This window comes from Nerophis lumbriciformis, linkage group LG01 (assembly GCF_033978685.3).
Source record: "Nerophis lumbriciformis linkage group LG01, RoL_Nlum_v2.1, whole genome shotgun sequence".
Taxonomy (NCBI): domain Eukaryota; kingdom Metazoa; phylum Chordata; class Actinopteri; order Syngnathiformes; family Syngnathidae; genus Nerophis; species Nerophis lumbriciformis.
Genome location: NC_084548.2, coordinates 52,116,528 through 52,134,354, shown reverse-complemented (window position 1 = coordinate 52,134,354; position 17,827 = coordinate 52,116,528). Strand labels below are relative to the sequence as shown.

The following is a 17,827-nucleotide window of genomic DNA, read 5'->3' as shown; positions in this document are numbered from 1 at the left end:
TTGCGATGCATCTAATACGCATCTAAAAATCGATTATTTCCCCCACCTTTAATTGAGACACACAAACAAAAAGGTCATACCAAAATGACTAAGAACACCATCAATAATAATAATAATAATGATAATACCAACATCCATAACAGTGATTTAAACATTAAACAACAACGAGCAAACAAATCACTGTTGTTATAATTTCCATCAACATCATAGCCATTAATAAAAAACAATAGCATCACAGTGGCTTACACTTACATTGCATCTCAAACTTGATAAGACACAGTATCCATTATATACTACAAGGAAGAAAATGTCATATTCTAGGTTAATTTAATAGTTAAAACAAATTAATATAACGGATCCCATATTCCAAGATACGACTCATAAACTGATCTAAATGCAGTTTTTCTACTGATATGATCTCTATAGCTTGTGAATAGCTGTCAGTATGAGTCGGACTACAAACGTCTATCCATTTGTCTTACTATTATTGTTTGGAATGATGCATAGTGACAAAAATGCATTTGTATTATTTGATGACATTACTACATTGATGCAGATCTCCAAGAACACAAGTTTGCATTGTCATTTGGATGTTTGTATTTAAGAATGCGATTACTTATTTTGTTATTTTAAACCACAACTCTTATTCTGTGACATTCCCACAATAGCTTATAGTTCCTTTAGCTGCCGACACTTTGTGCACTTGCTATCTAATGTACCCATTATAAACAACGTAAAATACAACCTATTGAAGATCTTGAATCAAATCAGCTTATTTTGAATGCATCTAAAGGGCGTATTAGCATTTTTCTAAATATGATTCCATATGTCTTTCTCTAAAATGTTTAGGTCGGTCATCCATTTCCGAACACATGCATAATTTGCATTCATAGTATGATGGTCATGTATTATTCCATAACATATTTTAACTATTCTTTTTATTGTATCCTGATTAAAAAGTGCATCTTCCAGTTCATGGCTAATATAAGACATACTTTCAGAGGATACGCATTTTTTATAGCGTGTTTTAAAGAGATAAAATAAAAATAAAATACTTCTGGGTATATTATATTAATTCATTGAATGGTTTCAACAAGTTCATAAATAATGTGATGAGGTTTAGTAATACCTCTCCCTTTTAATGCAGTCTATTTGACCACTTTTTTAAAATTAATTATATTATGATTGTACAAAAGAAGTTCATTCACAGATGTAATTGGGTTGATTCCAAGTATTTTATGACACAGTTTTGAAATGATAAAAGTAGCTTCTATTTGGCTCTGCCTTAATTCCTTAGGTATTGTTTTAATATAATATAACTCCCCAAATCAATGTCCAAAATTCATCCATCCATTTTTTATCGCTTGTCCCTCTCGGGGTCGAGGGGGTGCTAGAAGCCTATCCCAGCTGCATTTGGGCAGAAGGTGGAGTACACTCTTACGATAATGTAAAAAGTTTGGTATAGTGAAAATTTACGAACCCCTTTTTATGCAAACTGTCCGATTTACGAACTTTTTGATCAAGCCAAATACGCCTTTGTGTGCAAACCATGTCTCTGTGGACAAACGCTTTATTTAAGCGCCTGCAGACAAGAAAGCAGGGCGAAACATTGTTTGGGAGGCGGGGCCTTCCACTTCACTTGCTGAACAGGAGAAGTCATGTCTCAACACTCTAGAATGTGTGCCTTTTGACAACTTTAGTCCATTTTGCTAACTACATTAAGAGTCCAAAAACTCAACAAACTATCATGGAAAAAAGGAGTGAACCACTGTGGAGTGAAAAAAATACTATTTGTGAGGAGTACATTCATGGCGCTCACAAACATGATCACAGTAAGTAACCACATTAAAGGGAAATTGCACTTATTTTGGACTTTTGCTTATCGTTCACAATCATTATAGAACATGTCTTTTTTTTTTTTAAATGCTTGGAAGATGCGGCTAATGGGAGTGACCGTTGTAGCCTTCAAAGCCCTCTAAAACAACTTCCAAAACCCTCGATCAGCGTTTTAGTAACAGACACGTTCATAACATTATGTAATATGTACCGTATTTTGGTAATTTTAAGCATTGCCGGAACTGATTTCCTTAGCGCATTTATTTCCACAGCAGCTCACTTCCGGCAACAAATGTGTGTCCTACTTCCGGAAACAAACGCAAGTGTTTTCTAATCATGGCAAATTTGGTAACATCTATCCATTTTCTACCACTTGTGCCTCTCGGAGTCACGGGGGTGATGGATACTATCCCAACTGCACTCGAGCGGAAGGCGGGTCGCCACCTCATCACAGGGCCAACACAGATAGACAGACAACATTAACATTCACACACGAGGGTCAATTTATTGTTGCCAATCAACCAGGTACATGTCTTTGGAGGTGGGAGGAAGCCAGAGTACCCGGAGGTAACCCACACAGTCCCGGCTGGGGAGAACATGCAAACTCCCCACAGAAAGATCCCCAAGCCCGGGTATTGAACCCAGGACCTTTGTTTTGGTAACAGACGGTGAAATTTTATATTTTTTTTATTTTTAACAAATGAGGATTCACAACCTTATCTTTTTGAAGCTGAATATACAGAGGACAAACTGCTGCTTCTGGAAGCGAACACGAAGGAAATGTGAAACATTGGATCATACAGGAGCTGAGAGAGTAAGGTCGGCGTGACTTTGATGCTGTAAATGTAGAACTTGGAGCCATGCTATTTCAACATAAATGGAGTGCTTACCCAAAACAAATGTTCCCTGCCAGCTGGACCAAACACACGACTGTCCATGGAGTGAGTCACATTAACATTGAACATGACGCAGCACGTCATACGTGTTATTACAATTACAGTGCATACACTGTCTAGCTCGCAAAAAAAAACATGAAAACACGAGCTTATACTTTACAGATACTGTAATGTCAAATCTTGGAAAAAAAGCTTCAGATATGCTGTTCCATGGTCATGGAATAACTTATCAAAGAATCTGAGGTTACCTGAGTTGATCATTTTGGGGGAATTTTAGGCCATTTTAAAGAATCAGTTTCTATTGGGCATTAAACTTGTTTTTACTGAAACATTTTATACATTGTTTTGACCTATCACATATTTTCATGTTAATATATGCAAGTAATTTATTTCAGATTGTATTGTGCATTACAAACTCAAACACGATTCGGGTGCTGACGTAAAAGCTAGCTTATCTCTTGCCGTAGCTAGCTTTTACGGCTAATACCGAAGCATACAGACGTCTTACTCCGCTGGAAAAAGAGTTCCTCAGTGTTAGCTCTTACAATAACAATGTTTCCAAAGCTTTGTTATTATACAGGTAACAGAACGTAAATTAAGTACTGTTGGTGGTTTTTGAATACATTTTTAAAGTGATTTAGAGATAGAATTGATTGCTCCCATTAGGTGCATTGCTCGCCACCTAGAAGAAGCTGATTTTTAACATGTTGGACTGCAAAAAATATAAATAAAAACATCTGTCTTCTTGTCTCTCATAACGATTGTGAACGACTGGCAACGTTTTAAAAAAGTGCAGTTCCCATTCAAGTTTTAATTGTGATAAATCTAGTCTTTTCTGGGAAAAGATGCCAGAACAGAATTATATCACAGTGGAGACAAATACACTATCTCTTCACTTGTTCCAGAGCAACCTCTCGCTCTTCCAAAGCACAAACACCCAGACACGTACGGCTCACCTTTCCCCCTCCCTGTTCCTTTTCCCTCCTTCTGTCTGCTTCTACTTGTCAGTTCTCTGCCGTTGGTAATGCAGGGTTTCCCCTACATGTAAATGATCGTGGCGCAACACCGCGGCAAAATTAACTCTGCCACACCTTCAAAATAAGATTTTTTTTTTTTTAAACATGTAAACAAATTTAAGTGATGTAATGTATGAATGGGTATACTGTATATAATTTATTATTCATGTACTAATCGGCTTTAATCCATCCATCCATTTTCTACCGCTTGACCCGTTCGGGGTCGCGGGGGGTGCTGGAGCCTATCAGCTCAAATATTATAAAAATGTTGCTAATTGCTTTATTTATATACAGTAAGTGAAAAAATGCATCTAAATCGCCTGTCAGAATGGTATTACCCAAGTGCGCACTTAAACAGAGTTGACACCCGGAAAAAGGTAACTACCCAGTGTAAACTACCCTAGTTATTTGACATTACTACCAACAATAACGTCTACTTTATGCCGTGTCTACAAATCTCCGTTTGGACATTGCTGTGTGGAGTGTGCATGTGGTTTTCTTTGGGGCCCTCCAGTTTCCTTCCACATTCCAAAAATATGCATTTTAGCTTCTTTGGAGATGGCAAATTGTCCATAGATATGAATGTTAGTGTTAAGGATTGTCTATATACAGTATATGCGCCTGCAATTAGCCTTTGCTAATTTGAATTAGCTTGTCTATGAGCTAGTCCATTGTATGTTAGCATTAAGCTAGCAGCATTAGAGCTAAACCTTTATCCTGCATAATTGCATTGCTTTTTTCAGTTTATTACAAATGATATTATTAATCTAACGTTACTTCTACATGTATGTGCACTTCATATAATGTACTTTAAGTGTGGTTAGTTTTACAGTGACTTCATTGTGAAGAATTTCAACAAAACACAAAATTCTTTTTTTTTTTTTTAAATCTAGCTCAAAGAACTGTTTACATATTGCAACATTCTGGGAGTGCAGAATAAAGTGTAGCCTGTGTTACCTTTTACAATAAGCAGAAACAATTGAATATGCATTGAACAAAGAAAGAGAGCACAGTCTAAGTCAAATTTCTTGTGTTAAAGCTGATTGTGATTCTGATTATATAGGAATGTAAAAATATATATTATTAATGTTATTATAATAACTCCATCCATCCATTGTCTACCGCTTATCCCTTTTTGGGGTAGCGGGGGGTGCTGGAGCCTATCTCAGCTGCATTCGGGCGGAAGGCGGTTTACACCCAGGACAAGTCGCCACCTCATCGCAGGGCCAATACAGACAGACAAACATTCACACTCACATTTACACACTAGGGCCAATTTAGTGTTGCCAATCAACCTATCCCCAGGTGTATGTCTTTGGAGGTGGGAGAAAGCTGGAGTACCCGGAGAGAACCCACGCAGTCACGGGGAGTACATGCAAACTCCACACAGAAAGATCCCGATCCCGGGATTGAACCCAGGACTGCTCAGGACCTTCGTATTGTGAGACACATGCACTAACCCCTGTACCACTCATAACACTAATATTTGCTTTTAAATATACATAAAACATTTGTTAAGCCTTTTTAAAGAAAATATATGCATCATTGCAAATCAAAATTATCATGTCATATTGACCACGCCGCCACCACCATGTATATAGGGGAAATCTCAGGGAAACACTGTAATGTGTGTGCATTTTACTTTTTTAAATGTTTATTATTGTAGCAATATGATTGTTGAAGTTAAGGATTTTTGTGATTGTGTTTGTGAGAGGGCACCATAGTGACTTCAGTGTGTGTGCGTGTTGGCAGAGCAGAGCATACAGCAGCTTCTTCTTGTTGACTTTTTAATTACACAGAAAGTTGATCCATCACCCTCTTGTTATGTTTATTTGATATTCAGTGCTGTATAGCACGTTATATTGTGTTCACAAGTGTACAAACCTTAGGTAAAATACAGACTTTTGGCTGGAACCCATTATTCATATTTACATTGTTTCTTATGGGGAACTATACAAACTTTTCTATTTACAAACCATGCTCAAGAACCAATTAAGTTTGTAAATTGAGGTTCCACTGTTGCTGTAGTCATCCTTTATAGTGTGAACTAGACAATCTTAAAATATAAACATCTTGCCTTCTTGTCACACCATATAAAATTTGATACTGTATGAATTTTCTTAAAGGATACATTTTGATACTTTTGGAGAGGGCGGGGCAAAGGGTTTGAATCGCAATCTTGGAACGCCTTCACAAACAAACGTGTTTTATATCAATAATTGTTCTATGGATAATGGTGCCCCCGTTTTAATAGTAAGAACAGATAATCTGCAAAACACAAGCACATTGAAATATCTAATGACAAATATCAGTCCATTCTTGTCACTGACCTTCTTCGATGGTTCTCTCTATTGGCTGTCCATCTAAAGTAGTTTCTCCAGCCAGCTGGGCGAAAAATTCTTTCTTCAATCGTGTGTGACACTTCCTTTGTCGCACCATGAAGCCTCCAATTCCTGGTGCAATTTGTTCATACATTATCCACAAATATTTATTAAACATCTTAACAGATTAATATTTTAAAATAATGTGACATTACCAGGCCTGTAAGGTTTGCGTTTTCTTTTTTTTCCATCTTCCATATCCTCCACCCCCCCTTTGAGACCTTCGCATTCAGCCCCGCCATCTGCACCTCCATCAGCACCACCTTCTCTGTCAGGGCTCCCGGGGTTCTCCATTTTAGTGTCACAATCCATAGACTCCCCACAGACTAGATCAATAAGAGCACATCGAGTTAACACAGCAGCACAAATACGACTGTTCAGCAGCCGATGGAGGAGTAAACTGTGTCAACCTTTTCCTTCTTCCCCTTCTCCTTCCTCCCTCACATCCATTCCATCTGGGACACCTTCACAACACAAAGTGCCAAGACGGGAGCGCCGCTGACGTCTCTTTAGCAGAGGGGACATGGATATGGTTCGTAGCAGGGACATCCCTGATTCGGTCAGCCAAACACCCTCTAACCGGTAGAACTGAGGCTCTGTAACGTTGCATTTGAAATTGTGACTTGAGAAAGATGGGTAATGGTGAATGCAGCAGCAATAAAACAAAACAGGAGGAAGCAAATTCCACTGACCTGGCTCCTTGATCTTTATTGAGGCCATAAAGGAAGACTCAACTACAGTGACGAAATGGGTAGAAAATGCAATAGGAAATTATGTATTGAGTTCAAACAGCGATCCCCTTTATATGCTTCCAGTTTTATTATTTTAAATTAATGTATGGTTTTGACTCACCAACAGGTTTTGGAACATACGGGCTGCAAGATGTACATGCAAAGCCTTCATCAGAAGCTTGTTCCACTTCATCTTCCGTGTATAAACTCTCACATACGGCATGGACCCATCTTTACAGAATCACAGAAGTACATAGCTATACATGACATTTATAATAACTCACATGAAGCAGACACTTGATGAATTAATAATGGCTAATATTTTTTTTTTCCCTTTTCCCTGCAAGACATCATTAGTGACCGCCTAATAAATGATGTATTGGATTTTTAACGCATATAGTAGATGTAATGCGCAGCACCCACCGATCGCAGTGCTGACACTGCAGGAGCAACTCCTCCTCCATGAAGTTCTCTCTACATACTGGGCAAGCAACGAGGCTGGCACAGGGGCCACAGTGTGTGTAGTTATTCTGCCACTCGCAGTGGAAACCTGGTGAGTTGGAGCCACACTGTACACAACACACACACCTGCAAAAAAGGTACAGAAAGACAATACAAAATAAAATATGTGCCAAAGGAAGCGGATTATCTTTTTTTATTTTGCTATGAATGAGGGTTGGGCCTCTGAATCACAAATGCAGGGTCTGATGAATAGTTTACATAAATGCAAATTTCTATTTGACCCTATTCAAATACACAAGACTGAACAAAGATTTCAATTTTTTTTCCTTTACCATTTGCATTTCCAACCGCCCTTGGGTACTGTGTGTAGGGGCGGGTCCAAGCAATAAGTGTGATAGCTGACATCACAGTCATCGCAAAGCAGCAGACGGGAAGGATCGGAAGCCTTTCCACATACTTCACACACAATACATTCCAAACAGCGCCAGCCCTTGCGGAGCATCATTTTGGTGATCTGTGGAAAATGTCAAATTTAGATCTACACTTGCAAATGACTTGGATTAATGAAAATGACAATAAAAGGGCAATATCGCACTTACTTTGCTGTTCACACAGTAAGGATGGTAACACTGAGCACACTGTGCACAAGCTAATAACTGCCCCTCTGCACCCTTTCCAAAACTGCCACAAACAACACACATATCCTAAACACATAAGACAAAGGGAAAAAGAAAATGTTGAAATTAACTGACTGTGCTATTAAAAACCCATGAATGAATTAAAGAAGGTTATACCTGAAGCAGAACAAATTTATCGGTGTTTGAGAAAAGAACCACTGTGTTCTGCATGGTGTCATCTTCCTCCTCCTCCTCCTCTTTACTTATTCCAGTGTCTGTGGTCATGCTAAGCTGTAGACAAAGAACCAAAAACAAAAATCAAAGCTATTCCATAAAATGCAAATGGTATACAAAGTTTGTCTCACCAAAAAGGCATCAATGCAAGAGGCCATAGCTTTGAGGCGAGACCTCCCGCCGCGCCCTCTGCCTCCACCGCCCCCTCTGGGCCGCCGCTTCCCAGGGAAACTATTGCTTCGACCCTGCATGACAGCAGTGTAGTCAGGACTATTACATCAAATTGTTACAATATCGCTAAATCCAAACAAAGAATGACCTCTGACCTGTTTGACCCGTGAGCGTCCGGGGGATCCCCGACGTTTCACCTTCTCTCCGTCACTTTGCAAGAGTTCAAAGGGAAGCGAGTCATCTGTTTCTGTGAGCAGGTTATCAGTGTGACAGCGGGAAGCCGATATAAGATCCATGGAGAGTTGATGATCCGGTTCTCCGGGAGAGCCCAAGAAGCCACTGCTACTCTCATCTCCGTGGCTCATATTGGACAACTCATCCAGCAGTGACTGCGGGTTAACCTCATGCTCCTGTGGTTCTTGTTTTATTTCCACATCGTGCACTTCTTCTTTCATTTGCTCATCGTCATCTTCATCGTCCTCCTCTTCAGAGTGATTAAGTAGCCGCTCTTCCATGTTTACAGTAGAAGGCCCTTCTCGAGTGACTGGTGATAAAGAAAGATGAAAAGACGACTGCTGGCGTTTGTTCTGCTCATCCGAGAGAGGTGCATGCTGTTTTTTCGCCACATATGCTTGAGAAGATGAGAACTTTGACAGAGTCTTACTGAATGGTTCAGAACCAGACTTGAACAACTCCACCTTCTCCCTATTTTCAGGGCCCTGGTGCTTAGCTTCTGATTCAGGATTTTGGGACAGTCTCTCGGCAGTAGAATACTGCAGAGAGTCAGCTTGGATCACCTGGCTCACTGCCTTCTCTGCTCTCCTTTCATCAGCAGATACACAAGAGGGACCTTGTTCTGTTGAGCACTCTCCATCTAGAATCAAGGAATGCATGTTATTACTTTAATAACTTACAAATCTGTCATTAGTTACGGCATGCTTTGTGTCCATGTGCAAATATTTAGGCCAGGGGTTCTGTTCTCAAATTAAGCAGCAGACCCCTCTGAAGTGCATACTTTTTCTATCTTCAGCTCCTCCTTCAAGGTTTTGTCAACTACATCGGCAGTATCTACACCTGAAGTAACAACTAGTTAACTTACTCAACACACATTTGATAATGGTACATGTATTTGTAATTAGATAGGAGACCTTGTGCAGTCATTGTTCAGAAGAGAGCGGGTATATTTTCGGCAGTACGTGAAACATGTCTACTCATTTCAAACAGCACCACGTCAATGTGAACGTCACTGCCGCACAGGACAGACTAGTAAGGCGCAAACGCAGCTCTCAGCTGTACTGAAACGGCATCTCTCTTTGGATCCAGCCAATGTTATAACAAATGCAATTTTAAATAGCGGACTCGTGAAAAAACATATATGGAGATATCAGCTGACGGAGCTAAGGGAAAATACATCACGAAAGTTTCAAATTCCTAGCGGTTTGTTTGGAAAAAAGCAAAAGTATTTTATTATTATCTGCGGCACTCTTCCATGGTTTGAAATCAAAATTTTGTGAGTTATTGGAATCGAAAAAACAAAAACAGAAGGTTGGTCTTTAAGGTCGTTTTCAGTTGTTAAGAACACAGGGTTTAGACAGATACGGAATGTAATGATACCCCAATAAGTTCCTTCTTGAGCCCATGTTAGCCATGTTATGAAAAAACTAAAATTGTATTTGTGTGTGTGTGTGTGTGTGTGTGTGTGTGTGTGTGTGTGTGTGTGTGTGTGTGTGTATGCTAGCAGCAGGTCAAGACAAAGACAGTGGATGACATACAAGAGTGATCATTATTTCTTTTAATGCGCAATAGCTAACTCAAAAAAAGTTCCAGTCCAAATCCACCATCTGAATTCAGGATTTTTTTTTTTTTTTTTTTAAACATCAGGAGGTAGAGCCTGGCGGAGGTTTACGCTCCGAGTGCTTCTCTAGTTCCATATACATTTATATTTTATGATGTGATATTTTACACTAGCTCTTTCAGTAATATTTTTATTTTTTATTTTATTTGAAATCGTATTTATTGGATAAGAAATTAACCGAACCGTAACTTTAGTATAGCAGTACGTATTGAGTCGTGAGTATGGCATACTGTTGCAGCCCAATCATTTGAGGTATTATTTTTGTATTCCACCCAAACTAATCTTATATTGTTTCTGTTTTGTTTTTTATTTACCTAGGTCCATTGGTGTTGCTTCTTCAGCCCTCATCTCTGATGCATCTCCCTGGCTTTGTGTCTCCTCAGGTACGTCCATCTGCTCTCCCATCGTCATGTCTGTTTGGATTTTCATCTCTACCAACTGCATCTGTCCTTCAGCCTCAACCTCATCAGCTGCCTCTGCAGTTTGCGTCAGCGCCATGTACCCCTCAGTGAGATGCTCTTGCGGATGACGATCCTCCTTACATAGCAGGCATACGCTCTTTACTTCTAGGAGCTCACCAGGTACAGCACACTCACTGTGCACCCACCTGAGATCATAAACACAGAATATTTTACAATGAGTGATAGGGCCAAGCATGACGGAAACCTACAGTTGAAAAGTCAATGATCTAACCTGTGACATAAGCTGCAGCACTGAAGAGCAACAAGTGGGTTTGCAGCTTTGCTGCAGACGCCACACACCGAGCTACGCTGACACTGGCAGGCCTGACACACAGCATAGTTGTCAAACCACTGAGCCAAACCTGGCACCACGAGTCCACGGACCCCACACCCCATACAGACACGACACCTCTGGCATGATACAAATAACAGAGTCAACCACATGATCAAAAAAGACCAAGAATTTGACGGGGAGACGCAATTTCAAGTAAGTTAACAGTGAAATTAATTTCCAGGAAAGGTCATGCTTCAAAGGTGTCGACTTACTTTGCATTTCCATGGATCTGTAGGGAGAGAATCCATGGCTGGTTGGAGACAGAAAGTGTGGTAGCCCTTATCACAGGCATCACATACTAACATTTTGGAGTCTTCGCCTGGTTGTCTGAAGAATGACAACATCAATCAATAACTATAGGTAATGAGTTATCAACTACAACAGTATTCGTAAAATGCTCAAATGTACTCACCTGCAAGTCTGGCACACTTTACACTCTGGGCACTGCCATCCTGCCCGCTGGATGGGCGCAGCTCCAATCTCTAAACAGGCCGCATGATAATGGAGGCCACAACCCGTACAGAACAGCAAGTCTGTGAGCTCTCCCACCGAGTCGCACACAGCACACCAAGCTTCTTCTCCTGCTGTAAAAGTAAAAAAAATAGAATTATATGAGCCAATGCTGGTTGTAGTTCCAACAAAAAGATTGTAAAAGGTAGAGAATGTACTGCAAAGCTGCAATAGTTGGCAATATAATGTATTTTATCTTAAAAACTAAGGTTTTGGTGTCACACCCAAATTCATTTTAAGGACGTACAATAAGCTTCACACTGCTGTGCAAGTGTAGTTTTGGAGAAATAGGAAGTTTCTGACAGTGGAACAAAGAAAACTGTGATGTTTCATAAACCAATTAAACTACTTCTGCCAAAAGTAAACAATGATTCTCAACCAAAATCCAAAATGAAAAAAAATGACAACACATATTTTAGATTCACGGTGCATGTGGTAGAAGATGACAAAAGACCTATTTGTAATGTGTACGACCTAAGTTTTTCAAGTGTAAACCTTGTGAATAAAGAAGGCAGAAAATAAAACAAAACTAAGTTATACTTAACCAGTGCACATAAACCAATTCATGATGATGAAAAATATCTACCTTCATTTAATTGGTGTTAGCATCTTCAATGCACAAAATGTTTCAAAGTTGCCACCTACATTCTTCAATTTCCCTGTATGCAGCACTCGCTGGAAAAAGTTTGGACAACCCTTGCTGTAGGTTGTGCGAATATTTGCCATCCACCAAAACTCTATTACATGGATCTGTGAATATGCTGTGCTAAAAAACTAAAAGATGAAAGACTATTTAAGATATTTAAGCATACCTGCCAACTTTTGAAATCAGAAAAACCTAGTAGCCAGGGTCCAGGGGCCGCAGGCCCCGGTAGGTCCAGGACAAAGTCCTGGTGGGGGGGGTTCAGGCTTCGCCCCCCGACGCAAAATGATTATTAGCATTCAGACAGGTTAAAATGTTGCTAAAACCATCACTTTTCTATCAGTCACAGTGACTTTTCAAAACAAAAATATTACAGCAAAAATCATATGGGTTGATTGACATGTTTATTCTGTAAGCTAACTTCAATAGTTTGAAATTATTTTGACAGTTAATGCCAGTTATCCTGTCAACCTTGTGATCAGCCAGTGCGATTGGAAGTCCATGCTCAATTATTGCCTCCGTAAATAAAACTTCGCCATTTATCACATCCAAAGAATTTGTTTGGGCGACGAAAAACGTTGAAAGTTTTCCACTTGTATCGCTAGCAACGGCATTAGACTTGTGTTTTTTTGTCCCAACGTGGTCTTTTACATCGCTAATTCCTCCGTGTCCGATCGAAAAATCTTGTCTGCACAAGGTGCAATTCGCGTAGTTTTCACCCTTTTTGGAACGGATAATTATTCCCGGATAGGCTTTTGAATATTCTTCACGGAATGACTGCAGTTTTCTTTTCGGTTTAAGACTCGTTTGCGATTTTTCTCCGGCTGATTCCATGATCGTTCGCTCGTTTGGAAACAATGGCAACTGGTGCCTCGTGCTTGGCAGCGGTGCTATAAATAGCCTCGCGCATGGCATTTGGAATGGCTCGATAGGAAGTTACGGGAAGCAGTGTCGATTGTCATTGTTGTTACGCGATTTCGTGAATAAAACTTTAAAAAAAAAAAGAAGAAGTTTTAATTAATGAAAAACCGTATTTTTTATCACTGCAACCGTAACCCGGAATAGGTTGATGAAAACCGTACTAATTACGGGAAAACCGGAGTAGTTGGCAGGTATGTTTAAGCCATTTTTAACAAAATATCTATGTTAAATGTAACACTTTAGCAGAAAAGCAGATTTAAAAAAAATATATAATAACGATCAATCGTCACAACCATTGCATGTGCAATTTTGTTTTGTATACACTGTGTAGTTAGGTGTAAAAATCCTGAAAATATTAGTTTTTCTTACCCAGCTCTTCTGCTTTGTCTATGTGCTGTGGACAGAGAAGGGCCAACTGCTTCATAGATAGGAAGGACCCACTCGCTGCCGCACATGGAAAGTGGTAAAATGTTGAACAGCCCTCAGCATGGCAACGAATGGTTGCCCCAAGCCTTTTACAGTATTCACAAAGCTGCAACAAACCAATGTTAAAAATCAACCAGTAATAATGAATGAAACACTTAATCCCAAAATTTTCCTTTGAAAGTGCACTTACCCGCTGCGTCCCTGAGATAACAGCCTTATCCACATTCTCCAACTCGCCATCATCCATTTGTTTAACTCCTTCTGACCACACCGCACACCAGTGATGAACCCAACAACCCCCTGTTTATTACAATATCATTAGTCAAATATCCACACAAAACTCAATTTTCCCCACATACAGTATTCTTCTTCTACTTAACTAAAATTGACTGCAAGTTATATTTAGTACTGTTGGGATTTTAACCTGAGTCATCAAAGAGTGATGCCACAGAAGGGGCATTCGAAAATCCAATGGAAGACAAATCATCATTTCCAGGCTGGGGCAGAGGTAAAGCTGATGGCTGGAGGGTGGATCGTTCCAATGTTGGCCCAAAGCGCCTCAGTTCCCGTTGTCCATGAAGGCTGCGCTCCACACAGTTGCAAAGAGCACAAGCCCTCACGCTCTTTCTATTTAGACACCAACAACCAAAGATTCAGTATTTGATTTTGTCAACTGTGAGGAGCTTTGTTGGGAACATTTTCAAGGAGCTTACATAGGTGTAGTTGAAGAGGCTGCAGTAGCACCGGACACATCCTCAGCAGCAGGAAGAGCTTGGGCCTCGCCATCAGAGGAGGCATGTTGCTTAACAGCAGCATTGTCATCAGCTGAAAAACAAACAAACACTGTAGTAAACTTTATTTACAAAAAGTTAGCAGGATGACAATGTATTTCACAGCACATGACTTATCTGCCATGGTATTGCATACTAAAAGGGGAACAGCACTTTATTTATTTTGCATATCGTTCAAAGTCATTATGAAAGACATGACGACAAATGTATTTCATTTTCAATACATTCTAAATATATGCGATCAAAAGTCTGTTTACAATGGAGCCTATGGGAGCCGCTCTATTCTGCCTATTAAGCCCTTAAAAACATTAAAACACCTCCATTAAAGTTTCATACACATGATGTAAGCAAATGTATAATGTAGTAACGGGCACATTTATAATAACATGGAGGCCTGGGGTCGCGGGGGGTGCTGGAGCCTATCTCAGCTGCATTCGGGCAGAAGGCGAGGTGCACCCTGGACCAGTCGCCAGCTCATTGCTGGTCCAACACAGATCAACAACATACCTTGTGTAAATGATTCCATCATGGTAAGGTGATTTTTAGCCCGTTGTTTGTTGTTGCGTCTTGTTCGCCTTGTAAAGAGTTGTACATCCCGCACTCGGTCGGAAACTTTGGTTTCAGATGCTGCAACAAGTTTGTTGTGCTGATACCTTGAAACAACCTTTGCACCGGGCAGTCACTTGTTTCACGCCTGTTGCCGCAAAACCAACTTACTGACAACACTTTTCTTTTCTTTGGAACAAACTTCTCGCTCTTGTTAGCATTAGCCGTGTTTTGCTATATGTGCCGCTGGGGAAGTAAGGGCAAGCTACAGAAGCTCTGGAGGGGCAATATGTATGCCGGAGAAAAAAACATGTATTTGATTTTTAAATCGTCTGCAACAAAAAAGTTGAATATAGTGATAAAATCGATATATCGCCCAGGCCTAATAACATGTAATATTTACGTATTTTCAATCAATTCCTTTATTGTCATTGTCATAATAACACTTAAGTCATACATGTCAACGAGATTTTGTTTGGGCTTCGTCTAGCGGCATAGAAACTGCATTGATGTGCAGGTTTGCAATAGTTTCCATTTTAGCATTGTCAAGAAGATCGCGATAAGAGGGGTTGTGGGGGTGAGAACAGTCAGATGTCAGATGGGTGTTACGTTGATGTTGCAGCAATGCAATGTCCAGAGCACAATTATTGAGGTGGTGAAGAGTGAGGTAATAAGATGGTCAGGGCAGTAAAGGGGCAGGCTGTTCATTTAGCAGTCTCACAGCCTGGGGATACAGACTGTGAGGCATTCTGGTGGTCCTGGTGCGAATCGATCTATGCCTGATCTATATATTTTGCTCATTTTAAGCATACCCTGCGCATTAATTTCAAAAACGCATCACAAAGTTTGCTTTTTCACCCCACTACATCACTGATTTCTACTCACTGCAGACTTTGAGAGCCAACAAACTTAATGTAACATCACTTACTGTGCAAGGTCTGCTGTCATTAGGATGTCGACTGCTAGGATATTCATATATTACCATTTCAACGAAGAATGACTCATAATCCTCGCGAAGAAAAACGGGGTGAAACCAAGCATCTTGTCATATCGTTCTTATCTTGTCATGTCGTTCTCACAATTTCCAGGTCTAAATTGGCTGTCACAGTGTACTAACTTGCCAGGATACGTTCTCGTTCTTCAACGATTCAGGTGAGAGGCATGATTTATGATCTACAATAAAGTTTGACAAGCAAGGAAGCGAGGAAGCAGCTGATCAGTCGATCATGTCAACATTGGCACTTAAGCTCGCAATCACGGTGCCGCTATAAATAGCTTGTCTGGATTAGCGCTTATAATAACGATATCAAAAACACTTGGTTAATACTCAAATCAAGAAATGTAAATAGAGTATTGTTGTCGGTATTTGGATGTTTTTTTTATTGAGTTTTATGGGCAGAATAGAGGACCTTCGATTGGCTCCGCTGTAAGCAGATTTTTATTTACGAGTTAAAATGCATTAAAAAAACCTATTTGTTGTCGTGTCTTTCATAATGATTGTGAACGATAGACAAACTTCCAGAAAAAGTGAAATTCCTCTTAAAGTGAAGTATGATGATGATGATTATTATTATCATTATTATTATCAAAGAAGTCAATGTGTTAATATAATCAGTTTTAAGAAACTGTTTAAACTTAGTGTTTACAAAGTGCAAGGAAGAATCTTGAACCTTAATAATAAATCAGGTATATGCAACCATGGTCATGTAGATTATAACTAATTTACTAACTAATTGATAACTTTTTATTAATGTGAATTTATTTTGTATTATTATGTATGTATATATCTATGTTATGTTGAATACAGGAAGTTAACAAAAGTATCAGTACTAGTTTTGAAATGGAAAAGGGGTAGGATTAAATAAACTCTGCTTCTTCCTACTCCTTTTCGGACATGTTGAGCTTTGTGTGACACTGTAAATATGTGCTGTAATAATGTGTAATCATGTTTCCATGTTCAAAATAAATATAACATTCTGTTATTACCTGTTGGCTCAGACTCGCTCTCTTCGCAGTTTGATTTCTGCTCGTCCATCCCCCAAGCTGATTCTGACCTCCTTGACAGAGATCTGCAATTTGGAAACGTAGATGCTTTTTACAAAGAACCCTTACAGTTTGTAAACATTGATATAACCTAACCAACACAATGAGTTTGTGAATAATGGCCACATCAAACAGGTAGCATGGCTCATTACAAGTCTTCCTATACAGAATATGTGCTACCAAGCGTGCATATATTGTATTAACTATCGTGAACTATATTGAATAAGCATGTTATGACAAAAACTTGTCAATTTACGCTCACCATGCTAGTCGTTTAAAACCCCATACAATGCATCCAGGTATATACAAATATATATGCGCAAAAATAACATGCAGTCTTCTTAAAATGATAAAAAATAGCACGCGTGTTGCGGTGTTACAGCAGAATAAATTCATAACATGTTTATTCACCAAACATTGCATAATACAAACCGTAAAAGATATATGAAGTAAGAGACATGAAGTAATAATTGACGGGGCGTATCGTATGCATTAAAAAAATAACCATAATTGAGGATACACAAAGAAAACACAACTTCCGTGTTGAAAACTTCCTGTTGCAGCAGTGTTGTCGTGCGGAACAAGAGTGCCCTACACTTTAGTTCCGCCCTGAGTCTCATGCCATTGCCTAAGTACAGTAAATCAAACAATGCGGGACTCGATCCTTTCTCGCCATTGTTTTCCAATAACATGAGGTCGTCGTAGGGTCGTGTTTGCTGGTGACCTTGCATTCTGTAGTGTTCATGTACGGAAAGAGTGGAAAAAGCAACTTTGTACACAGCTGCAGGCATTTCCATGCATGATCGTTAATCTCCCAATGTCAGAAAATAGATGAACGTCTGCAGCGCAGCCAGGCCAATGCCGACGTAGAAGTGTGACATAATTAATTCCGTAACTTACATCAGGTAGCCAGCAAGTTCCAAAAACATTTCTGATTTGAATCGAACGATCAT

The 17,827-nt window shown here is 39.6% G+C and overlaps 1 protein-coding gene across 4 annotated transcripts in view; it reads right to left on the bottom strand.

Moving 5' to 3' along the window:
* The window catches only part of kmt2d (lysine (K)-specific methyltransferase 2D), a 55,228-nt gene that overhangs the window by 36,042 nt on the left and 1,359 nt on the right, over positions 1-17,827 (bottom strand). The window contains exons 2-22 of one of the 4 annotated variants that reach the window (XM_061986153.2): positions 16,818-16,900; positions 14,208-14,319; positions 13,919-14,121; positions 13,685-13,794; positions 13,438-13,600; positions 11,407-11,578; positions 11,207-11,321; positions 10,893-11,071; positions 10,514-10,806; positions 9,009-9,218; positions 8,500-8,888; positions 8,305-8,418; positions 8,117-8,230; positions 7,922-8,026; positions 7,655-7,836; positions 7,284-7,448; positions 6,982-7,091; positions 6,822-6,863; positions 6,540-6,725; positions 6,285-6,455; positions 6,079-6,201 (exon numbers count right to left, since the gene is read on the bottom strand). In XM_061986153.2, coding sequence (XP_061842137.2) covers positions 6,079-6,201; positions 6,285-6,455; positions 6,540-6,725; positions 6,822-6,863; positions 6,982-7,091; positions 7,284-7,448; positions 7,655-7,836; positions 7,922-8,026; positions 8,117-8,230; positions 8,305-8,418; positions 8,500-8,888; positions 9,009-9,218; positions 10,514-10,806; positions 10,893-11,071; positions 11,207-11,321; positions 11,407-11,578; positions 13,438-13,600; positions 13,685-13,794; positions 13,919-14,121; positions 14,208-14,319; positions 16,818-16,866 — 3,307 coding nt within the window. In that variant the 5' untranslated portion in view covers positions 16,867-16,900. Of the gene's footprint in view, positions 1-6,078; positions 6,202-6,284; positions 6,456-6,539; positions 6,726-6,821; positions 6,864-6,981; positions 7,092-7,283; positions 7,449-7,654; positions 7,837-7,921; positions 8,027-8,116; positions 8,231-8,304; positions 8,419-8,499; positions 9,219-10,513; positions 10,807-10,892; positions 11,072-11,206; positions 11,322-11,406; positions 11,579-13,437; positions 13,601-13,684; positions 13,795-13,918; positions 14,122-14,207; positions 14,320-16,817; positions 16,901-17,306; positions 17,324-17,827 lie in introns of those variants that run through there. The other 3 variants (XM_061986135.2, XM_061986126.2, XM_061986144.2) reach the window with 3 other exon arrangements.